Source organism: Dendrobates tinctorius, unplaced genomic scaffold (genome assembly GCF_039654945.1).
Source record: "Dendrobates tinctorius isolate UK_male_01 unplaced genomic scaffold, ASM3965494v1 ptg000004l, whole genome shotgun sequence".
Classification (NCBI taxonomy): domain Eukaryota; kingdom Metazoa; phylum Chordata; class Amphibia; order Anura; family Dendrobatidae; genus Dendrobates; species Dendrobates tinctorius.
Genome location: NW_027361672.1, coordinates 11,384,018 through 11,409,944, shown reverse-complemented (window position 1 = coordinate 11,409,944; position 25,927 = coordinate 11,384,018). Strand labels below are relative to the sequence as shown.

Below are 25,927 nucleotides of genomic sequence, written 5' to 3'. Positions count from 1 at the left end.
GAGCATTTGAAGGCAATTGCCCTGACATCCATACCGGGGATCCCTTTAAGAGATCCTCGGGTCAGAACCAGAAAGCTGTGCCGAATTGCCCTGACTTCCATACCGGGGATCCCTTTAAGAGAGCCTGGGGTCAGAACCAGAACGCTGTGCCGAATTGCCCTAACTTCCATACTGGGGATCCCTTTAAGAGAGGCCTGGGGTCAGAACCAAAGCGCTGGATAGATTTGCCCTGACTTCCATACCAATGATCCCTTTAATAGAAGCCTGGGGTCAGAATCAGAGCGCTGAGGGATTTGTCCTAACTTCCATACCGGAGATCCCTTTTAAAAGAGGCCTGGGGGGTCAGTACCAAAGCGCAGAGTGGATTTGCCCTAACTTCCATATCAATGATCCCTTTAAGAGACTCTGGGGTCAGAACCACAGAGCTGAGTGGAACGGTCCTAACTTCCTTACCAGGGATCCCTTTAAGAGAGGCCTGGGGTCAGAACCAGAGCGCTTAGTGGAATTACCCTATCTTCCATACCAATGATCCCTTTAAGAGACCTTGGGGTCAGAACCACAGCGCTGAGTGAAACGGTCCTAACTTCCATACCGGTGATACCTTTAAGACAGGCCTGGGGCAAAACCAAAGCGCTGAATAGATTTGCCCTGACTGCCATACCAATGATCCCTTTAATAGAAGCCTGGGGTCATAATCAGAGCACTGAGGGATTTGCCCTAACTTCCATACCGAGGATCCCTTTAAGAGGGAAGATGTTCCTATGGGATGGAGGATGTGTGATGGGTATATGGGCACGGGAGGGGGTGATTCATTTCTGTCATGTGCTCTCTGCTCCTTTCTGGCTGGGAGCTTATGTTCCCGGGGATGCTAGATTTCTCCCACCCGGTCAGTGTCTGCTGAGGTGTTGTGGAGTGGGAAAACTGTTGCTCATAGCAACCAATTACAGCTCAGCTTTCATCTATTAAACAGCTCTGGTGAAATGAAAGATGCTTAGTGATTGGTTGCAAGGAAAACTGTTGCTCATAGCAACCAATCACAGCTCAGCTTCTTTTAAACAGCTCTGATGAAATGAAAGATGCTTAGTGATTGGTTGCAAGGAAAACTGTTGCTCATAGCAACCAATCACAGCTCAGCTTCTTTTAAACAGTTCTGGTGAAATGAAAGATGCTTCGTGATTGGTTGGTGATACACACATACATTCAATTTTATATATATATATATATATATATATATATATATATATATATATATATATATATATATATATATATATATATATACATATACAGTGGGGAAAAAAAGTATTTAGTCAGTCAGCAATAGTGCAAGTTCCACCACTTAAAAAGATGAGAGGCGTCTGTAATTTACATCATAGGTAGACCTCAACTATGGGAGACAAACTGAGAAAAAAAAATCCAGAAAATCACATTGTCTGGTTTTTTTTTTTCATTTTATTTGCATATTATGGTGGAAAATAAGTATTTGGTCAGAAACAAGCAATCAAGATTTCTGGCTCTCACAGACCTGTAACTTCTTCTTTAAGAGTCTCCTCTTTCCTCCACTCATTACCTGTAGTAATGGCACCTGTTTAAACTTGTTATCAGTATAAAAAGACACCTGTGCACACCCTCAAACAGTCTGACTCCAAACTCCACTATGGTGAAGACCAAAGAGCTGTCAAAGGACACCAGAAACAAAATTGTAGCCCTGCACCAGGCTGGGAAGACTGAATCTGCAATAGCCAACCAGCTTGGAGTGAAGAAATCAACTGTGGGAGCAATAATTAGAAAATGGAAGACATACAAGACCACTGATAATCTCCCTCGATCTGGTGCTCCACGCAAAATCCCACCCCGTGGGGTCAGAATGATCACAAGAACGGTGAGCAAAAATCCCAGAACCACGCGGGGGGACCTAGTGAATGAACTGCAGAGAGCTGGGACCAATGTAACAAGGCCTACCATAAGTAACACACTACGCCACCATGGACTCAGATCCTGCAGTGCCAGACGTGTCCCACTGCTTAAGCCTGTACATGTCCGGGCCCGTCTGAAGTTTGCTAGAGAGCATTTGGATGATCCAGAGGAGTTTTGGGAGAATGTCCTATGGTCTGATGAAACCAAACTGGAACTGTTTGGTAGAAACACAACTTGTCGTGTTTGGAGGAAAAAGAATACTGAGTTGCATCCATCAAACACCATACCTACTGTAAAGCATGGTGGTGGAAACATCATGCTTTGGGGCTGTTTCTCTGCAAAGGGGCCAGGACGACTGATCCGGGTACATGAAAGAATGAATGGGGCCATGTATCGTGAGATTTTGAGTGCAAACCTCCTTCCATCAGCAAGGGCATTGAAGATGAAACGTGGCTGGATCTTTCAACATGACAATGATCCAAAGCACACCGCCAGGGCAACGAAGGAGTGGCTTCGTAAGAAGCATTTCAAGGTCCTGGAGTGGCCTAGCCAGTCTCCAGATCTCAACCCTATAGAAAACCTTTGGAGGGAGTTGAAACTCCGTGTTGCCAAGCGAAAAGCCACAAACATCACTGCTCTAGAGGAGATCTGCATGTGGAGGAATGGGCCAACATACCAACAACAGTGTGTGGCAACCTTGTGAAGACTTACAGAAAACGTTTGACCTCTGTCATTGCCAACAAAGGATATATCACAAAGTATTGAGATGAAATTTTGTTTCTGACCAAATACTTATTTTCCACCATAATATGCAAATAAAATGAAAAAAAAAACAGACAACGTGATTTTCTGGATTTTTTTTCTCAGTTTGTCTCCCATAGTTGAGGTCTACCTATGATGTAAATTACAGACGCCTCTCATCTTTTTAAGTGGTGGAACTTGCACTATTGCTGACTGACTAAATACTTTTTTTCCCCACTGTATATATATATATCTATATATATATATATATATATATATATATCTATATATATATAGATAGATCTATATATATATATCTATATATCTATATATATATATATATATATATATATATATATATATATATATATATCTATATAAATCAATATATGTATCCACACCTTTTTGAGTTCCCAAACCCACCAGTGCACTTTTTTTCAGAATGTACCAAATTGTTGATTTCTGCTATCTCTCTGAAGGATTAAATATTTTTTTCTCCTTCGCCTCATTGGGGGACACAGAGACTGTGGGTGTATCCTTCTGCCGCTAGGAGGCTGACACTAAGTGAAAAAAAGAGGTTAGCTCCTCCTCCGCAGTAAGCACACTCGCCCCTATTGCGGGCGGAAATCAGTTTTTTGCTTAGTGTCCATGGAGGCACACGTCTGGTTTTTCTCTCCAGACTTTTTTCGGCTTTTTCCCATGAAGATGTGACAGGGGCAACGGATCCTATTAAAAGGGTCCTATTTCCCCAAACCAACAACGGGCGAGCACGTGAGAGTGTCGCCTCCACGTATCCTCTCCCGCTTCGTGGGACACAATGCCGGACTTAGCCCTGACCACCCCTAGGTATTGAAACCATGGGCTGTACAGAGGCACAAGACTAGTCCGTGCGGCCCCCACTGATCCACCAATGCTTAGACTGCGGTGCTGCAAGGTGGCGGACGGTCCCTCTCCTCACCCCCTGAAGGGGTTAGATGGAGCTAGGGTGCCTGCACCATCCTATTTTTTATCAAGGCCCCCTCACATACCTGCGCTCAGGCTGAATAGGATCATCGGTGAGGAGAGGGTCTGGGAGGGCTCCTGCAAAAATCTGAGGGCTGGAGCCCCAGCCGGCGGAAGCCACCGGCCATGCAAGGCAAGAGAGGGCTGGATCCGTCAGGCGGCGCCACGCCGGTTAGTAGCGCCATGTTTTGTCAGCGCCATGGAACCGTGTGCCCCCCCCCCCCCGTGGGGTAGGGGAAAAATTGAGGCCGTGGCTTCAGCCGGAGCTAGGCCGCGGCCGGAAACTCCCGCCCCTGGAGTCGCGTGTCACTTCCGGCGGCCCGCCCCGCACTGGGCGGCGGCGAAGAAATTTAGGCCTCGGCTTCGGAGCGCGGCTAGGCCGCAGAACGAAAGCACTGCCCCTAGAGCGGGTTTTACATACTGGCTCACTCCCACAGCTGGTGGAACGCGATTTGAAGGAGCAGCCAGGATGGGGGGGCGCAGGACTGGGGTAAGTGCTGCCCGAGAGGCCACGCTCCAGGAAAAACGAGGTGCTACCTCCTCCCCACATCCCCAGCAGCGGACAGATACAGTATGTCCGAAAAGGCAAAGATGCACACGCTCTTTTACGCTGCATGCATCTCTTGTCGGGCTGCGTCTCCGCCGGCGCAGAGCAAGCGATTATGCGAAGCCTGCGAATCCGAACGCGCCCAGGAGCCCTCCCCTGCGACCGCGACCAATGTGTCAAATCCCCCGTAGTGGGCCTGATCACTGTCACAGTCCATGGTGTCGCTTACGAGAGCAATGGAGTCCCTTCAAGCCCCAGATAGGGGCAGGGACGATGGCTCGCCAGCCTCAGAGGGAACCTCCACCTCACAAAAGCCTCCGGCCTGCAGGGGCTGCTCTCACTCCAGGCAGACCCGGAGGAAACAAATCCACACGGTGTCGCCCTGTCCATCCGGTGCCTTGGCATCCGTAAACTCTGCTTCTCGCTCCCCGTTACCAGTGGTTGAATGCGAGCAGACCTCAGATTGCGATCCAGACGAGCCCATTGACCTGGACACTCCAGGGTCACGTGAAACAGTGGACAGCCTCACAGAAGCCGTCAATTAGACCCTGGGGATTGAGGATGATCCCGCAGCGGCTACGGGGCATAAAGTAGCATTTAAGTGAGTGAAGCGCCAGCACAGAATTTGTTCCTCTCACCTAGAGTTTGAGGACATAGTGCGGCGACACAGAGAACGTCCAGACAGGGGTTTCTCGGGTCAAAAGGCACTCGAAACAAGGTATCCATTTGCTCCGGACCTCCGTAAAAGATGGATGGAATCCCCGATGGTCGATCTTCCGGTTTCGCGCCTAGCCACTAAGACCCTGTTATCTGTCCCTGGTGTTTCCTCGATTAAGGATCCTACGGATCGCCTTATACAGAGCTTAGCTCGCTAAGTATATGAGGCGTCAGGGTCAGCACTCACTCCCTCGTTCACAGCAACTTGGGTAGCCAAGGCTATGATATCATGGTCAGAGACATTATACAAGGTTGCGCAGGAGCAGGATCTACCTGCAGAGATTTCGGAGGTCGCAGGTCAGATGGCGATGGCCGGAGACTATGTAATCAATGCGTCTTTGGATGCAGCCAATTGCTCGGCACTTGCTGCCGCTAATGCAATTTCGATCAGAAGAGCTGATTCTTCTTCTAAGAAGTACTTGACTTCCCTGCCTTATCAGTGCGGCCGCCTATTTGGGGAGAAGTTGGATCAACTTATCTCTGACTCCACAGGAGGAAGGAGCGGGTTTCTCCCTCAACAAAGGGTCAAACCGCTTTTTTGTCACCCGTTTCAGGCACTTTCTCGGGCCTTTTGCAACACCGAGTGGACTACAGCGGCCAATTCCCCCGCCTCAGGCCGCCCCAACCAGGATAAGGGAGCGGCAGGTCTCTTATAGAGCCAACCCATTGGGGAGATTACGTACTCAGCAGCCCAGATCGAGGGGATCCAGATCCCAAAGATTGTCGGCCAAATGGCTCGAGGCGTTTACCAGACGGCATCGGCAAGGTGGGCGGCCGCCTACTCTGGTTATTCCACGTCTGGGCCAGTGTCGCTCACGACGCATAGGTAGAGGAATTAGTGGCCTCAGGTTACAAGATAGAATTTGTCAGATACCCGCCAAGACGGTTTTTTCTTTCCCGGCTTCCCAGAGTGGATGCCAAGGCAAGGTCTCCATTGGGAGTCATCAAATCGCTCCAGCACAACGGAGTCATTGTTCCAGTACCGGAACACGAAAAGAATCAGGGGTTCTATCCCAACCTTTTTGCGGTTCCCAAAAGGGACAGGTCTGTCAGGCCTGTTTTGGATCTGAAGCTTCTGAACAAATTCATCGGGATCAGACATTTCCGGATGGAGTCTCTCTGGTCAGTCACATCGGCCATGGAGCAGGGAGAATACTTGGCCTCAATAGATATCCAGGACGCATATCTGCTTATTTCCATGTTTCCTTCTCATCAGAGGGTTCTACGTTTCGCCATCAGCGATCTACGTTTTCAGTTCGTAGCACTACCCTTCGGGCTAGCCACGGCCCCAGAGTGTTCACAAAGGTTATGGCAGTCGTCATGGCCATACTGCATTCTCGAGGCATAGTCGTCTTGCCTTATCTGGACGACCTCTTGGTCAAAGGCCCTTCAATACGGGCAATACTTGCCGAGGGTTGGTAATTCTCCCTCAGGAAAAGGTGCGAGCGCTCTGGCAGGGAGTCCGGACACTTCGGCAACCAGTCCCTCATACTATCCGATCCGGGATGAGGAGTCTAGGGAAAATGGTGGCAGCAATGGAAGCGGTACCGTTCACCCAGTTCCATCTTCACCCCCGGCAGCACGCCCTTTTGTCAGCTGGGGACAAGAATCCCTTCACGCTCGATCGGCAGTGCCTACTGTCTTTTCAAGTCAGGCAGTCGCTCGGATGGTGGTTAACCAGTTCCTCTCTGACCCAGGGGAAACCTTTCCCCCCAGACCATTGGGGTGATGACAACCGACACCAGATGTATGTAAACTGCCACAGTCCGGTCTGGTCCGATGGGATTATTCACCTGCTCCCCCCCTCTCTGTCTTGCTCTACACAAGAAGAAATGCGTAGAGCAAGACAGGGAGGGGGGGAGCAAGTGAATAAGCCCCGCCCAGCGGACCGGACAGCGGCAGTTTACATACATCTGAACCAATATAAACAAGGTATTTATGCATGAAAGGTGCGGGGTTAGGGGGAAGCAAAAGTACTAAGAGAATCGTTATGTGACACACAATTGAATAATATCATTATATGATATCTCAAAATAGGGGTGACAGATTCCCTTTAAATACATTCTGAATTTTATTCAAGGAGCTGGAACAGTTTTTTTTCGGATACTAGTATTTATGTTTTTCTGTTTTGTTTGGCTTGTATTTTTTGATGAATCATTTTAAATCAAAATTATTTTTGGGCACCATGTATACACAATTTCCTTTGCATTGCTTAACCAGCGAACATCTGATATGGGAGTCTATGGCAGTGGAGCCCCTACAATGATCTAATTGTTGGGGATTCTCTCTGATGCCAATGGACAAACTCTTTAATATAGTTTACTGCATATGTGGATATTATCCAGCACTTTGTAACCCTTTAGAGCAGTGTTATGCGCAATCATGCCATTAGCTGGGAAAATAATGGGTTTTGTACCAAGCACACAGATTCCATAACATTTTGCCATCTCATTATGTTTCTTATAGCAAATTGTTACTTCAGGAGACGCGCTGTTTGTCCTGAGAGATCTAAAGAAGAAACTGAGTAGACAGAGTCAAGTCATCAAGCAATTGTCAGACATCAGCAAAGACAGCATGGGCAGCACCAATTCAGTTGTAGAAGGTGAGTAAAGTCAAGCTTGCCAATATTCATGTGTATCACTTTTTTTCTGTATTTATCATACTCTTTACTGTACTCTTAATGGTCTCAAGTATGTGTATCACATGTCAGTAGTCACATGTTGAGAGCCAGGAGTGTGAAACAGAGCAGAATTCTCATAGTGAGTACATTGTGCACTGTCAGAATTCAGCACTTTTCATCTTTTTTATGCGGTTTTGTGCAGCAGCAACTTTTTTTTTATGGTGACATGTATAAAAAATGGTGTGCTACTATAATGTTAAATGCTCTATTGGTTGCCAGGTTGATATTTACAGCGCTAATTCTTCTTGTCATAGCCTGAAGCTGGTTTTTGCTCAGTCATAGAACATGCACACTGCACATTTACCATAATTAACAAATATGCTTTGTTCATATAATCGTGCTTAACACTGCATAGTTTCTTAGCAAATATTTAACCATGCCAGATGATTCAGATGTTCTGAGACGAGGATTTGTACGCACAGGCCCATGACGTGATGGCTTGTTGATAAGGTATAGGATCTAAGCTATTCTTCCAATGGAAGCAGCAGAGAATTTGTGTATCCCTCATCTTGAATGAGATTGTAGTATGTTTGTGCCTGCTAGAAGCATTAGCTCAGAAAGTCACAATATGCCAATGATGACACATCCAATAATCCACGTGCTCCACCGTGATCTATTTAGTGGTAAGCATAATCTTTCACAAATGTATGTGAGGGTTATATTTCGAAAACATGTAACTGTATCTATGTAGTGTGTGTAAGTCCTACATGGGAAACTCTTTAAAATGGTTCCCTACTAGTGACGAGTAAGCGTGCTCTCGGATAAGGTGTTACTCGGGCACACTTGTGTGTTAATAGAGTATCTTCGGCGTGCTTGAATATTATGTTTGAGTCATCACGGCTGCTTGTCTCGCAGCTGTTTGACAGCCACAAAACATGCAGGGATTGCTTATAGGCATGAGACATACAACCACAGTGACTCAAACATAGTATTCGAGCAGACTGAAGATACGCTATTAACACACAAGCGTGCTTGGATAGCATCTTATTCGAGCACGGTCACTCATCATTAGTCCCTACTCCAAGACCAGCTCCACAGATGTGCAAAATGGGTACAACTCCACCCCTACACCATGACCGCAAGTCCCAACATGTCTACGACCCAATGACCTGAACCAGTAGAGCCACAAATCTTTACAATACCAGCCCGGACCATCAGCCCATGACTGGACTTGGATCCACGGACCACACAGCAATCCTGCAATATGACAGCATCCACTACTACTAGGTTTAGCCCCTTGTGTTTGAGATACGACTTCCTACAAGCATCAGAGCAAGAGAGAATGTCGCACAACTCTGTACTCAAGTGAACCGATAAATAAAAAACACTTTGTGCACATGTAAAGAACAATCTTAGGGCAGGGTCCCACTGTGCAACTGCTGTGTGCAACAAAAGAGCATACCCACGAGAGTGGGCAAATGAGCGCACAGTGTGCAGGTAGCAACTCACCTGTGCACTCATTCGCACAGGCAGCTGGGCATGGCTCTAGACTGCATGCTGAAACTGCACGGTGGGACCCTACCCTTGGAAAAAATCTTTTACAGTTTTATGCTAAATAAAAGCACCTTGGAAACATAGGAGAGTAGAACTGATGCCAAGATTACAAAAGCGAAGTGAAGCCTACTAGTTAACTCGTTGGGAACATGTGACCTCCATGTATGGTACAAGTGCATAGCGTGCTCCACACATGGCCAATGAAAGCGCAGTCATATGCCAACTGTGTAACTCTTGGACGGTGCAGCCAATAGCAAACCCTACAAAAGTGAAAAACCGGTAAGGTGCCATGGAGGTAGACAATGCTATAAGGAGAAAAAGTCTGAGATCATGCATGCAACAGTCCCAATGTTAAGCGTAATGTTTTAAGTTAGAATATTGACAACTTTCTTGGAGGCTGTGTCACTGATTTACGATGATTGGCTTCTTGTGACGTCTACTCAACTTTTCAGAAAATAATTTTTTGGCCTTACCTTTATCTTCAGATCTTTTGATAATATTTGTTTGGCATTTCCTGGTTTTCTCTCTCGCGTTTTAAAAATCTGTTCCTATGATTATCTGTCCATGGTGACATAACTGTAGACCTGAAGTGATCGGGAGGAATTAACCGAGAGGGCTTCAAGGAGCTTTTAGCATTAAGAGATACAGTATGTACATTGCATGAACTGGCAGAGCTGGACGTCACTGTGGTACAGCATCAGCTTATCAGGCCAGACGTGATGCCCGAGAAGGGACATCATTGTGGCAATTTCTAATATGCAGCCAAGTGTCGTGCAGAAGCCATTATTACTGCCAGTGTCAGGCACGAGTAGTGCAGAGTTTCTTGAAAAAGTTCATTTGAAAGACCAGAGTGAATAAATAAATGTCAAAGCTAAATTAACCCTTTGACTGCTGGGGATGTCATGCATCTGGAAAAGTATTATGACTAAAAGGGGATTGACTGCAAGGAGCTTTGCAGGAGAGGCTTTCAGCATAGTGAAGTTGCCTAGGAAAGCAGACTGTCTGCTCTCCTGGCCCGAAGATTTAAAGGGGTTGTTCAGTCAACTATAACTTACAAATTGGTGGGGGTCTGAGCAGTAGAACACCCACCGATCATAAGAACAGGGTACTTTCATCCCCACCAGAATGGAGCAGTGGTGCATATACTCAACACGGATGGATAATCATATGCACTAGGGCTCCATTCAAGCAGGGATAAAGAGGCCCCATTCTGGGAATCAATGGGGATCCTATTGGTCGGACCTAAGTTATCACCGATGATTTGGATAGGTGATAACTTCTTTATGCCAGACAACCCCTTTAATGCATACTGTATTGGAGTGAACCCATTCTAAAAATAATTCAATGTTTCAATTAATATAATAGTAACATCGTATTTACTTTGTCTTAGTTATCGCTGGATTTCATGACATGCCGTCACTTCTGGCCTTCTGGACAAAATGTTCCACGCCTGTTCACATGTACCACATAAGTGCAGACAAAATTGTAAAACAGCTGCACGTAACATTTAGCCAAATGGTGAATACTGAAAGCCCAGGACTTGCTGATGCAGGTATGTGATATTCTCAATAACAATAATATTTATTTATATAGTGCCAACATATTCCGCACCGCTTTACAATTCAACAGTTCATACACAACAGTCATAAGTAACAAAGTTAAAGATAATACAATAATTAAGCAAATATGGTGACACTCAATATGTGTGTGCTTCAGTACTTCTGTAATGTGTGTCTATGTAGTCAATGATCGTAATCAAACATAGTGGGTCCAGTATGAAATAAAAGCAGGTTGGGAAAACAAAGAAATGAGCCGGAGCATACATTGGTATACGTGCAATGGGTAAGAGCACGTTCACACTGTGGCCATTTTTTTTTATTATTACTTATTTATATAGCACCATTGATTCCATGGTGCTGCACATGAGAAAGGGTTACATACAAATTACAGATATCACTTATAGTAAACTAACAATGACAAACTGGTACAGAGGGAAGAGGACCCTGCCCTTGCGGGCTTTCATTCTACAGGATGGTGGAGAAGGAGATAGTAGGTTGGGGGGTTGCAGCAGCTTCTGTGTTGGTGAGACGGTAGCTCCAGTAGTGGTGAGGAGGCAGCAGGGTCATTGCAGGCCGTAAGCTTTCCTGAAGAGGTGGGTTTTCAGGTTCCGTCTGAAGGATCCGAATGTGGTTGAAAGTTGGATGTGTTGAGGCAAAGAATTCCAGAGGATGGGGGATATTCGGGAGAAATTTTGGAGGCGGTTGGGTGAGGAGCGAATAAGTGTGGAGGAGAGAAGGAGGTCTTGGGAGGACCGGAGATTACGTGAGGGAAGATATCGGGAGATTAGCTCAGAGACATATGGAGGAGACAGGTTATAAATGGCCTTGTAGGTCAATATTAGTAATTTGAACTGGATACGCTGAGGGAATGGGAGCCAGTGAAGAGATTTGCAGAGAGGAGTAGCAAGGAGAGAGATGAATTAGTCGGGCAGGAGAGGTGTGAGGGTGTTAGCAGGGAGGCCACAGAAAAGGATGTTGTAGTAGTCGAGGCGGGAGATGATGGGGGCATGCACAAGCATTTTAGTAGATTGAGGTTTGAGGAAAGGACGGATTCTGGAAATATTTTTGAGCTGGAGGCAACAGGAAGTAGAAAGAGCTTGGATGTGCGGTTTGAAGGACAGGGCAGAGACAAGGGTTACTCCGAGGCAGTGGACTTCTGATACGGGGGAAAGCGTGATGTCGTTAATTGTGATAGATAGGTCAGGTAAGGAAGATCTGTGAGATGGGGGAAAGATGATGAGTTCACATTTGTCCACATTGAGTTTGAGAAAGTGAGAGGAGAAGGAGGATATGGCTGATAGACATTCCGGCATTCTGAACAGCAGAGAGGTGATGTCTGGGCCAGAGAGGTAGATCTGAGTGTCATCATCATAAAGGTGGTACTGGAATCCATGGGACTTTGAGTTGCCCCAGGACAATTGTATAGATTGAGAAGAGTAGGGGTCCTAGAACAGAGCCATGGGGGACTCCAACAGAGAGAGGGTGGGAGGATGAGGTAGTGTCGGAGTGGGAGACGCTGAATGTGCGGTTGGAAAGGTATGAGGAGATCCAGGATAGGACGAGGTCTCTGATGCCAAAGGAGGAGAGGATCTGTAGTAGGAGGCAGTGATCAACTGTTTCGAAAGCAGAGGACAGGTCTAGAAGGAGGGGTATAGAGTATTGTCGATTAGCTTTGGCTGTAAGTAGGTCGGTACTAATTTTGGTCAGGGCTGTCTCAGTGGGGGTGGAAACCAGATTGTAGACTGTCAAAGAGCAAGTTAGGTGCCAAGCGAATGGGAGCAGCGATATTGGCCGATAGCTGGACATAGCTGTTTGGTCGAGGGTTGGCTTTTTAAGGATAGGCGTGATTGTGGCATGTTTGAAAGCAGAAGGGAAGGTACCAGAAGTTATTGATAGGTTGAAGACGTGGGTTAGGGATGGGATAAGAGTGGTGGTGAGGTTGGGGAGGAGGTGGGATGGGATGGGGTCAAGTGCACAGGTTATGAGGTGCGATTTGGAGAGGAGACAATTAAGATCCCCTTCAGTGATGTTAGATAGGAAGGTTATGGGGTTTGGGCATTGGTCTGGTATACAAAGGGGTTGTGGTGTTTGAACAATGAAGACTTGCCTTGTTTGGTCGATCTTATTTTTGAAGTGTGTGGCAAAGTCCTCAGCAGAGATGAGGGAGGTTGGAGGGGTTGCCTGTTGATACGTCGTACTCTGCCATGAACGAGAGGGGCAACCACGTCAATAGCTGATGCGAGAGTGGCATTGTAGAAATCAGTGGCACGGTCTGTGTCGTGGAGTGAGAATATTGATGCCAGTGGTAGAATAGAGTCAGAGAGCGTGTGGGTGTCTAGGTGTGTGAGGTTGCGCATGTTGCTGGACATGGGTGACAGGAGAGGAGGACAGGGATGAGAAAGTGAATAGATGGTGGTCGGATAGAGGGAGAAGGGAGGTGCTGAAGTTAGATAGAGAGCAGAGGTGGGTGGCTGAGGAGGACCACTGAGCAAGTCCAAAGGCTTAAGTAAGGGACAGGAGTTTGGAGGATGCTGACTGAAGGGTATTAGTGGGGATGTTGGGATGTTGAAGTCACCCATGATGACACTGGGGATGTCAGTGGAAAGAAAGTGAAAAAGCCAGGTAGCGAATTGGTCAATGGTCGGGCCCGGAGGTCGGTATATGACGGCCACTTAGAGTTTGGAGGGAGAGTAGATGCGTATAGAGTGGACTTCCAAAGAGGGGAGGATTAGGGAGGGAAGATGTCGGATTGGGTTAAAGGTGCAGTTGGAAGAAAGGAGAAGACCCATTCCTCCACCATGTCTGTTGCCAGGGCGAGGCGTGTGGGTGAAATTGAGGCTGCCGTAACAGCGCAGCAGGGGAAGCGGTGTCAGAGGGTGTCAGCCATGTTTCTGCGAGGGCAAAATTGCGAGAGAGAAAAAGGTCATAAATCACATGAAGCTTATTGCACATGGAGCGGTCACTCCAGAGTGCTCCAGAGAGAGGGAGCAGGGGGGGTGGGCATCAAGGGCACAGGTTTTATGTTGGAAAGAGTGCGGTAGTTCTTATTAGATAGGGAGCGGTAGGAAGAGGTAGTAATGGGAGGTATGAGCTGTGGGGGTCCAGGATTGGGAGATATGTCGCCAGCAGTGAGGAGAAGCAGAGAAAGGGAGAGCAGGTGGGAGAAGGAGAGTGGGCAGCTTGTTTTATGTATAATTAGGACAGACTTGAGGTTGAGGAGCAGGTCAGTAGAGGAGGTCAGGTGGGGAGGTAAGAGGGAAGGGGAGATGATTATTTGGTTAGAGTGTGCTGGGGTTTTGGGATTGCGAAGGAGAGTGAGGATTAATGGAGCAAACACTGTGAGGGCATATGTAAACATGGTGAAGGAGTAAGAGGGTAAATTGAAAAGATAGATCCAAGTAATAGGAAGTGCTTACTCAGCTGACGTACCCGAAAGAGACAGATTCACAGTGTGGGGTTCTGACTCCTGCCGTGACTAAAGCTGGAGTCACACATAGCGACTTACCAGCGATCCCGACAACGATATCAACGTGCGATCAGCACAGCGACGTTTTCACTTTCACCCCAATAATCCTTCACTTTCTGCTAATTCCCCTAATCCCTACTCCTAGTAAGGAACTGTTCATCTCTTCTTCAATCCTCCCCATCCACCTCACCTCCGCCTCAAAACTGTTCCTTAACATACAATCCTCTGTCTCCAAACACAGACAGCCCCCTCATGCCCTCTCCTGCTCCCACCTGCTAACACTTTCTCTGCTCCTTCTCACTGCTGGTGATATCTCTCCAAATCCTGGTCCTCCTCACCACATTCCCACAGTCATTTCTACCTCCCATCCACGCTCTATCACAACCTTCCGTAACCTCTCCAACCTTATACCCATTCACCCAGCCCCCGCTTCCCCAGTCCCACTAACAGGAGCTCTGTGGAACGCTCGCTCTGTCTGCAACAAGCTTTCCTACATCCATGATCTTTTCGTTACTACCAAACTCTCCTTCCTCGCCATCACCGAAACCTGGCTCACCCCTTCTGACACAGCCTCTCCTGCTGCACTTTCGTATGGCGGCTTCCACCTTTCTCACACCCCCCGCCCCAGCAGCAAACATGGTGGAGGAGTTGGTTTTCTCCTGTCAGATACCTGCTCCTTCACCCCAATCCCACTGCCACCCTCTGTTACCCTCCCTTCCTTTGAGGTGCACTCTGTGCGCATCTACTCCCCCTCCAACCTCCAACTGGCTGTCATCTACCGCCCCCCAGGGCCAGCCACCACCTTCTTTGACCACTTCACCACCTGGTTACTTCATTTCCTTTCCGCGGACATCCCTACTATCATCATGGGCGACTTCAACATCCCCATTGACACTTCCCTCTCAGCTGCCACTAAACTTCTATCTCTCACTTCCTCCTTCGGCCTCACTCAATGGTCTTCTACAGCCACTCACAAAGATGGCCACACACTGGACCTCATCTTCACCCGCCTCTGCTCCCTATCTAACCTCTCTAACTCACCTCTTCCTCTCTCTGACCACAACCTGCTCACATTCTCTTCCCTCTTCACTCCATGTCTACAATCCCCACCCCACAAACTTTCACACCCTCGCAGGAATCTTAAACACCTTGACCTACACTCATTCTCCGAATCCCTCCTCCCTCTTACAGATATAAGTTCCTTACACAATGCGGATGACGCTGCCGCTCTATATAACACCACAATAGCTGTAGCTTTGGAATCCGCTGCCCCACTTACACATACCAAAACTCGCAAAATCAACAGACAGCCCTGGCACACCAGCCTGACCAAAGAGCTGAGGCGAGCTTCCAGGGCTGCTGAGCGCAGATGGAAAAGATCCCACTCCAACGAGCATTTCATCGCATTCAAACAGTCCCTCACTACTTTCAAGACCACACTCGCCACAGCTAAACAAACCTACTTCTCATCTCTCATATCCTCCCTGTCTCACAACCCTAAACAGTTATTCAACACCTTCAATTCTCTCCTCCACCCCCCAGCACCTCCTCCCTCCCCACTCATCTCAGCTGAAGACTTTGCCTCATTTTTCAAGCAGAAAATTGATAACATCAGGGACAGTTTTGGTCAACAACCCCCAGAGCCCTTCCTCCCGACTTCCCAGCCCTCCACCTTCAAAACCAACTTCTCCACCATTACAGAAGATCGACTCTCCACTCTACTCTCAAGATCACATCTCACCACCTGTGCACTCGACCCGATCCCATCCCACTTCATCCCAAACCTCACCACAGTCTTCATCCCAACCCTAACCCATCTCTTCAACCTATCACTAACAACTGGTGTTTTCCCCTCAAGCTTTAAACATGCCTCCATCACACCTATCCTCAAAAAGCCCTCTCTTGACCCATCCTCTGTATCTAGCTATCGCCCTATATCACTTCTCCCATACGCCTCCAAGCTACTGGAACAACACGTCTACCTTGAACTGTCCTCCCATCTCTCTTCTTGCTCCCTCTTCGACCGCTTACAATCTGGCTTCCGGTCACACCACTCCACTGAAACTGCCCTTACTAAGGTCACCAATGACCTCTTAACTGCCAAGAGCAAGCGACACTACTCTGTCCTCCTCCTCCTGGACCTGTCGGCTGCCTTTGACACAGTGGACCATTCCCTATTATTACAGACCCTCTCATCCCTCGGCATCACAGACTTGGCCCTCTCCTGGATCTCATCATACCTAACAGACCGGACATTCAGCGTCTCCCACTCACACACCACCTCCTCACCTCACCCCCTATCTGTCGGAGTCCCACAAGGTTCAGTCCTAGGGCCCCTGCTGTTCTCTATTTACACCTTTGGCCTGGGACAGCTCATAGAATCTCATGGCTTTCAGTATCATCTTTATGCTGATGACACACAGATCTACATCTCTGGACCAGATATCACCTCCCTACTAACCAGAATCCCTCAATGTCTGTCCACTATTTCATCCTTCTTCTCCACTAGATATCTGAAACTCAACATGGACAAAACAGAATTCATCATCTTTCCCCCATCTCACGTGACCCCCCCTACGAACCTATCAATTACAGTAAATGACTGCCCACTCTCCCCAGTCCCACAAGCTCGCTGCCTCGGAGTAATCCTTGATGCTGATCTCTCCTTCAAACCACATATCCAAACCCTTTCCACTTCCTGCCGACTTCAACTCAAAAATATTTCACGCATCCGTTCATTCCTCACCCAAGAATCTGCAAAAACCCTAGTCCATGCCCTCATCATCTCTCGCCTTGACTACTGCAACCTCATGCTCTGCGGCCTCCCCTCAAACACTCTCGCACCCCTCCAATCTATTCTAAACTCTGCTGCCCGACTAATCCACCTGTCCCCCCGCTATTCCCCAGCTTCTCCCCTCTGTCAATCCCTTCACTGGCTCCCAATTGCCCAGAGACTCCATTACAAAACCCTAACCATGACATACAAAGCCATCCACAACTTGTCTCCTCCATACATCTGTGACCTCGTCTCCCGGTACTTTCCTGCACGCAACCTCCGATCCTCACAAGATCTCCTTCTCTACTCCCCTCTTATCTCCTCTTCCCACAATCGCATACAAGATTTCTCTCGCGCATCTCCCCTACTCTGGAACTCTCTACCACAACATATCAGACTCTCACCTACCATCGAAACCTTCAAAAAGAGCCTGAAGACCCACCTCTTCCGACAAGCCTATAACCTGCAGTAACCACCGATCGACCAAACCGCTGCACGACCAGCTCTACCCTCGCCTACTGTATTATCACCCATCCCTTGAAGATTGTGAGCCCTCGCGGGCAGGGTCCTCTCTCCTCCTGTACCAGTTATGACTTGTATTGTTTAAGACTATTGTACTTGTTTTTATGTATACCCCCCTCACATGTAAAGCGCCATGGAATAAATGGCGCTATAACAATAAATAATAATAATAATAATACTACATGTAAATAACATAAGGTAACTAGTTAACACTATTTTGATCAAAAAAGTGTAGAAGCCATTACACCACAACAAGGTGTATCCAATCGGGACGGTCCTATCCTATCTCTGATATTAAAACCTCAGCTTGTATCCATAGACCAATATAAGCACGAAACGATTGTCGGATGTACTTGCGCCATGGTTTTATCTGCCTGCTGTTGGTAACTTGATGCCACAATAAAGGATATTCTTTGCATGGGACGGATTGTGCCTATCCACTTTCTTTTCTATGGATATACAGACTATTTTCCTTGGAAGTGGCACCTGTATTCCCTGATGTGTGTTCAGCTTCATTAACCCGAGGTCATACAGCTGTGCCTTTGTCCTGCTTTTTTGTCTTCTATGGTATGTGATTTGGCTCAGCTTGTATCAGCCGACCTCAATATAGATAAGGGCTGAGCAGGACATGGATCCCGAGTGTCCAGACACTTGGTCTATTACCCATAACTTGGTGCCCAGGCGATAATTTTGTTTGCTTTTATGTATAATGTATGTTTATTACTAATACTGTTCTTTTTTTTCTCTCTTTTTAGTTTACAGAACGCTGGTCGCTCATATTCTTGATAAAACAGAAAACATGTTGTCACCTAATTTATCTGCAGAAACAATCACAGTCTTTCAGTATTATGATTTTTTCAGTAGCCATAATATTACAGACCTCAAAAGCTATCTGTCACACCTCACAAAGGAAGGTACTATATATATTTTTAATTCATATTACCTGTTTTTAAATATCAAAGGTGTTGTCCGCATTCTTAAATCTCTTTTTAATGGAAAGGTCCCCTGAAAATAATCTGGGACCACCAAGTAGTTAGCAGGGCAACTTGGGAAGTGTCCAGTTACCCAGCAGTGACCCCAAATCATGACATGGTTCTCATTGATACCAGTGTATTGTTTGTGTCATGCAGGGACAAGTTACATTGACTCGTTCTCAACAAACTGTGTAGGGATTTGCGCTCTCAGGTAAGCTTTAGGTAGCGTTCACACAGAAAATGAGGTTTGGTTCCAACATGTGCAGTTATATTGCTTTCATTAAACTCCAGAGGATTCCAAAATCAAAATAACTATTTTACTCTTCGCCACGACAGCACCCACTTGGAGAGAGGGATCCGCCCTTAGGAACAGGAAACCTACAGAGATAAAAGAGGGCGGTCCGCCTCTCCCCCTCAGTTGGTTTCCTGTTCCTAAGGGGAATCGCAGGATACACTACAGTCTTACCTGGGCCAAGGAACCGCCTGTGCAGTTGCTGTGAGAACGGCAGGGGTTCCGGTCCAGAGGCAGCGACGGGGGAGTGCTGGAATCCGGCTCCCTCCTCGGCTGGGATATACTACGAGCCAGAAACACCGGTACCGGGTGGCGCCGACCGGTGTTCTTCTGAAGAGATCATGACACCGGCAGGAGATCCATTCCTGTCCATTTGGGGGCGCAGGAACCGGAGAAAACAGCAGCCTCCGGCGTTCCTGAGGGGCTTCAGCGTCCAGGAGAACTCTCATACAGCGCGGCAGGAAGTGGTAAGGAGGAGCTTCCGGGTCACCGGAGGCTCCTCGGCTCACAGCGCATGCGCGGCTGGGCGGCACCACAGACGCAGGCGCTCCCCGCCCCCTCCAGGGAGGAAGAGGAAAAAAAAAAAATAATAATAATGATGATGATTTTACTAGCTGAGCGGCGGCTAGAGGAGCGCTGAAGCGCATACTAATAAGCCGCAGGTAGGCGCACCTGGAGGGGGAGGTACCAGGTATGAAGGGGCTTACAAAAGGCCGGGGGCAAAAGTATACGGCGTGCAATCATGTCTTCACCAAGGCAGGACATGCATCCCCAGGCAGGCGATGCAGCAGCAGCCAAGGACCACGCAAGACGAGGTTCCTCGGATCGTAGCCACAGAAGCCACGCTAACAAGCCTCCTTCTCAGCCTCCTGAGCCGGTACCTACAGCTTCTCTGGGTGAGTGGACGTCGCTCTGCCTATCAAGCTGATGATATGTCTCTCTCTCTCTCTCTCTCTCTCGATCTCCCTCTCTCCTCCGTCATAATGTCCCCATCTCAGACTAAGAGGAAGGAAAAGTAAAAAAATAAAGAATGTGCCCTGTGTACATGTCCGCTACCGGACTCTTACACAAAAAGACTGTGCAAAAGATGCGTTAGCGAAACGGCGAAACAGGCATCAACATCAGCCGTTGATATAAGGGCCATAATTAGAGAAGAACTACAGGCCTTAAACCAGTCTAGCAGGCCTACTAGTATCGAAACTACTAAGCCATCAGGGGCCGTAGACACCGATGAGGGCTAAATAGCCTCAGATGATTCCAATGCATCCACATCAGCGTCCTCCTCAGAGATGGAGAGCCGTTGCTGTTTTCCTTTAGATAATATGGATAATTTAGTTAAATCAGTAAGGAATACAATGGGATGCACAGACACAAAGGAGCCACAAACGACTCAGGAAATTATGTTTGCGGGGCTCACGGATAGGAAAAGGAGAGTTTTTCCGGTCATTCCAGCAATAAAAGCTCTGGTTAAGAAGGAATGGGAGAGACAGGACCAGAGAGGATATCTGCCCTCAACCTCAAAGAGAAGGTACCGCTTTAGCGACGAAGATTTGTCGACATGGGGTAAGGTCCCGAAGGTGGACGCAGCAGTGGCCTCCGCCTCAAAGCAAACGATCCTACCGGTAGAGGACACAGGGGTGCTAAAAGACCCTCTTGACCGCAAAGCAGACGCTGCTTTAAAAAGGGCATGGGAGGCGGCTACCGGTACGTTTAAACCGGCAATAGCCAGTACATGCACAGCTCGTACTATGCTAGTCTGGATCGATCAATTAGACCAGCAGATAGACCAGAAGATCTCCAGAGACAAGCTACGTGCCGCCATACCACTAATCCGTGGCGCAGCAGCATATATAGCAGATGCTTCTGCGGATTCCTTACGCATGGCAGCCAGAACAGCAGGATTGGCTAATAACGCCAGACGTAGCCTATGGCTTAAAAGCTGGAGAGGTGACACCCAGTCTAAAACAAAGCTGTGTACCATTCCTTGCGAGGGTGAGTTCTTATTTGGGAAAGCCTTAGATGAAATCCTTATGAAGGCAAAAGAAAGGAAAAAAGGATTCCCTAACCCTCCTCTCCCATTCTATAGGAGGGCGTTTAGGAGAAGACCATTTGGTCGGGGAAGAACAGCAGAAAATCAAAACCGCTGGACCACAAAGGAAGGAAAAGGCAAAGGTGCCATGTTTAGGGGATCCTCCTTCCGCAGGGACAGGAACTGAGGAACCAATCCCTCCAGTAGGAGGAAGGCTAAAAAATTTTCTTCGAGAATGGGAGAAAATTACGGCTAGCCCTTGGGTTCTGGGCATTATTAAAGAAGGGTTAAAGATAAAATTCCATCATGTACCCAGTAATTCATTAATTATAACATCCTTCAGCTCACCGGTCCAACAGCAGGCCCTGGAAGCTGAAATTTGGAACCTACTGAACAAAAAAGTTTTGGTCCAGGTTCCTAAAGGGCAGGAAGGGAGAGGATTTTACTCCCCTCTCTTTCTGATATCTAAACCAGACGGATCATTCCGGACGATAATCAACCTAAAGAAATTAAATTCATTTATAATAAATCATAAATTTAAGATGGAATCCATAAGATCCACGATTAAACTTCTCTTCCCCAATTGTATGATGGCAGGCTTGGATCTGAAGGACGCTTATTATCATATTCCCATCCATTACAGATATCAGAAATACCTCAGAGTGGCGGTCCTCCTCGATGGCAAAATACAACATCTCCAGTTCACAGCCATGCCATTCGGCATTTCCATCGCACCACGAGTATTTACAAAGGTGATGCTGGAAGTGATGGCTTTTTTACGCCAGAAAGATACACTAATAGTACCCTATCTGGATGATTTCTTGATAGTAGGGAATTCAATTCGACAATGTAATGAGCGAGTTGCTGATACAATCTTGTCCCTACAGGCCCTAGGGTGGATAATAAACTTCAAGAAGTCCAGAATCGAGCCACAGTCTATCCAATCCTTCCTGGGTCTCGAGCTAGACTCCATATACCAAAAGTGTCTGCTGCCACAGGTAAAAATTTCAGCAATTAAAAAGAAGGTTAGGATAGCAATAGATCGACCATACATGTCCTTAAGGGAAGCAATGTCCCTTCTGGGATCCCTCACGGCTTGCATCCCGGCAGTTCGGTGGGCCCAGTTCCACACGAGGAAGCTACAACACCAAATTCTCATAGAGGAATCTCGTGTCCGGGGGAATCTGACAAAGAAAATCACGCTATCCCAGGGAGTCCTAACCTCCCTTGCATGGTAGCTAACGGACGATAACCTAGCGGGGGGAGTACCTTGGGTTATAACACCCTCCCATATAATTATCACGGACGCTAGCCCCAAAGGATGGGGAGCCCATATGGGGAATATTTTTGCCCAAGGCCTATGGGATGTAGGCGAAGATAAGGATTCGTCAAATTTAAAAGAACTAAAAGCAGTCTATCATGCAATTTGTCATTTTCTTCCACAGTTGCAAGGGGAAAACGTAAGAATCCTTTCGGACAACACCACAGTAGTCGCGTATCTGAACAGACAAGGCGGAACTCGATCAGTCATCTTAATGTCTTCCGCAAAAAGGATTTTATCCCTAGCAGAAAAACATTTTTTGTCTCTTTCAGCCCTCCACATAAGGGGAAGAGACAATGTCCAGGCAGATTTTCTAAGCCGCCATACACTGCGACAAGGAGAGTGGTGTCTAAACCGGGGGATATTCACACGCATCGTGTCGCTATGGGGTCTACCCCAAATAGATCTCTTCGCCACCAGAGAAAACAGGCAGGTGCGAAGGTTCTCCTCTCTATATATAACAGACAATCCGGAAATTCTGGATGCACTCTAGGCCCCGTGGCAATTCAAACTGGCATATGCTTTTCCACCAATTATACTACTACCACAGGTGATCAGGAAGATCAGAGCAGAAGAAGCACGGATAATCTTAATAGCACCATTCTGGCCCAGAAGGCCATGGTTTTCGTGCCTGCAAGCAATGTCAGTGACAGACCCGTGGGTGCTCCCTTCAACCCCCAGGCTCCTCTCTCAGGGGCCATTCTTCCATCCTCAAGTGGACAATCTCCACTTGACGGCCTGGAACTTGAAAGGGAAATGTTAAGATCAAGGGGATTCTCGGAGGGATTAGTCAGTACACTCCTACTAAGTCGGAAAGTGGCAACGACAAAAATTTACACCAGAGTATGGAGAAAATTTCTAGAATCACACACAGGCCCTGATTCTGGAGAAATTCCAATCACAGCGATCCTAGAGTTCCTACAGAGAGGAAAGGAATTAGGCCTATCTGTTAATACACTAAAAGTCCAGGTATCGGCTCTAGGGGCCCTCTATAGTTATAACGTGGCAGGCAATAGATGGATAGGCAGATTCATCTCGGCCTGTGAACGGAGCGAGCCAATGCACATACCTAGAGTTCCTCCTTGGGACTTAAACCTGGTTCTGGAGGCTCTAACACGTCCTCCCTTTGAACCATTAGACTCAATATCCCTTAAACACCTATCCTTCAAAACGGTACTGCTAGTTGCACTAACCTCAGCCAGAAGAGTTAGCGACATACAAGCACTCTCAATAGAACCTCCTTTTCTGTTGACATTTCAGGATCAGCTAATATTAAAACCAGATCCCTCATACTTGCCAAAGGTAGCAGGGAAGTTTCATAGATCGCAAGAGATCCACCTCCCTTCATTTTTTAGTAACCCTTCTTCTCCAGAGGAAGAAAAGTTCCATACACTAGACGTTAGAAGAGCTGTGTTACAATACATCGAGAGGTCTGGTAGCTGGAGGAAGAGTAGGGCTCTGTTTGTTTCCTTCCAGGGCCAAAAGAAGGGATATGAAGTCACAAGAGGTACTCTGTCTCGGTGGATCAGAGACGTGATCAGTCTGGCATATTCCAAGAGCAATGAAAATCCTCCGGAGGGTATCAAAGCACATTCCGCCAGAGCTATGGCTTCCTCTTGGGCAGAAAGGGGAGACGTCGCAATCGAATCTATATGTAAGGCGGCAACCTGGTCTACACCTTCTACCTTTTATAATCACTATAGGCTTGATTTATCATGCTCATCTGACCTAGCCTTTGGTAGAGCGGTCCTCGGCACGGTGGTCCCTCCCAGGTGAAGGTCTCTGAAAGTCTCTCCAAGTGGGTGCTGTCGTGGCGAAGAGTAAAAAGCCGGATTACTTACCAGTAATGCTCTTTTAATGAGTCCACGACAGCACCCGTTCACTAACCCTCCCTAGAAGTTAACATTATGTATATACACCTTCTTAGTTGTAAAGTTAATAAAATTATAATATTGGACAATAAAATGGCCTAATAATTGGCGGTCCTCCTGGTACTCTGAAATCCAACTGAGGGGGAGAGGCGGACCGCCCTCTTTTATCTCTGTAGGTTTCCTGTTCCTAAGGGCGGATCCCTCTCTCCAAGTGGGTGCTGTCGTGGACTCATTAAAAGAGCATTACCGGTAAGTAATCCGGCTTTTCCGGCATATCAGCAAATAAATAGTTTGTTCAGCAGTCACATATATGTCCGTGCAGGCTCACTTGAACAGATTGCATTCCTTTCTCCCTTATTAAACTTTATACACTGAAGAGGTAGGGTCCTACCAGTCTCAATACCACCTTCAACCTGAGCTACAGCAGCTCACAGCTCCAAACTGAAGTATTCAACTCCGTGCACAGTTCACACTGAACAGGCTGCACATCCACACGTTACTCTGCAGCTCCAACATACAGGCTGCTCAGCTTTCCTAGCTAACCCATGCAGTATCCATTCAGAGAGAAACTTGTATGTCTCTTTCCCAGCTACAGCTCACATTTTGGCCGGACACTCACCAGCTTCACCACACTCTACTCTGCTCAACATTCCCCAGCAGACTGACACAAGGTGAACCCATTTCCTAGTTCTTAGTCAAAGCTAGCCAGATGCACCTTATTAATAAACCTGTAGTGCTAGGATTTAACAAAGTCCTACCTGGCTTTGATACAATCTATATATCAATTTTTTCAGCCCATCCAGCTTGATTATATGCTGCCCACGGATCAGACTTCAGGTTCAACCTGGTCGGTTTTCTTTTTTGATAACTGTTAATTATGTCATGTTTTAATCAGTTTGAGGCTTATAACGTCAGTAAGAAAATAATTAACAATGTTTTTGCTGCAGATTATTATGTCTGCATGTTTAAATAAAAGTTCCGCAGTTTATAGTAGGTACACTGAGGAAGAGCGATCGCATGCGAAACTTAATACCAAGTGTAAAAATATTATTGTTCTGAGATAATTTCTTACAATCATCTTCTCCATTATTTTTATCGTGGCAGCCTCATTAGAACCATTGATGGAGACCTCGATGGATACTGGTAAAATGGCAGCCCTGGAGACATTCACTGTGCCTCATTCCCCGGAAATCAACACTTCATTAAATCTGCTGCTGTCTGAAAATGTTAATGATGTCAGTCAAGCACTGGACCTGCTTTCCTCAGCTGCATCCAAATCCAAGGAGTTCAGAGAAAAGGTAAGTTGTGTTTTCTGAAGAGTTACTGGAAGCTGAAGGAGAAGATTTCAACATTAGTTTGTGACAACCTAACTAGGTGGTTGAGGTGCAATAACATTTGGTTCCCCCTTTCTATATTATGAATTTTAACATTTGATCCTCATTTCCATTTATGTCTTGTCCACAAAATGCAGATTTTTTGTGCATTTATATGTAGACAAATCCACAATAGGATCTGAAAAATTAGGAAAGGATTAAACTTGACTTTGGTGCAAGCCCTCATTTGAAAATGAAAAAAACATACAAAAATGCAGGAATCTGAAATCCTAATGGAAAAACACTAACAAGTGGTGTTTTCCCCTCAAGCTTTAACATGCCTCAATCACACCTTTCCTAAAAAAGCCCTCTCTTGAGCCATCCTCTGTATCTAGCTATCGCCCTATATCACTTCTCCCCTATGCCTCAAAACTACTGGAACAACACGTCCACCTTGAACTATCCGCCCACCTTTCTTCTTGCTCCCTCTTGGACCGCTTACAATCTGGCTTCCGACTGCACCACTCCCTGAAACTGCCCTAACTAAGGTTACCAATGACCTATTAATCGCCAAGGCCAAGCGACACTACTCTGTCCTCCTCCTCCTGGACCTGTCCTCTGCATTTGATGCAGTGAACCACTTCCTATTACTACAGACCCTCTCATCTCTTGGCATCACAGACTTGGCCCTATCTTGGATCTCGTC

At 46.9% G+C, this 25,927-nt stretch overlaps 1 protein-coding gene across 1 annotated transcript in view; it reads left to right on the top strand.

Annotated features, from left to right (window-relative positions):
• Positions 1 to 25,927, top strand: part of RIPOR2 (RHO family interacting cell polarization regulator 2) — a 274,424-nt gene that overhangs the window by 201,186 nt on the left and 47,311 nt on the right. Inside the window, exons 17-20 of the mRNA XM_073566141.1 lie at positions 7,391 to 7,526; positions 10,489 to 10,650; positions 18,177 to 18,335; positions 25,013 to 25,206. Coding sequence (XP_073422242.1) covers positions 7,391 to 7,526; positions 10,489 to 10,650; positions 18,177 to 18,335; positions 25,013 to 25,206 — 651 coding nt within the window. The remainder of the gene's footprint in view (positions 1 to 7,390; positions 7,527 to 10,488; positions 10,651 to 18,176; positions 18,336 to 25,012; positions 25,207 to 25,927) is intronic.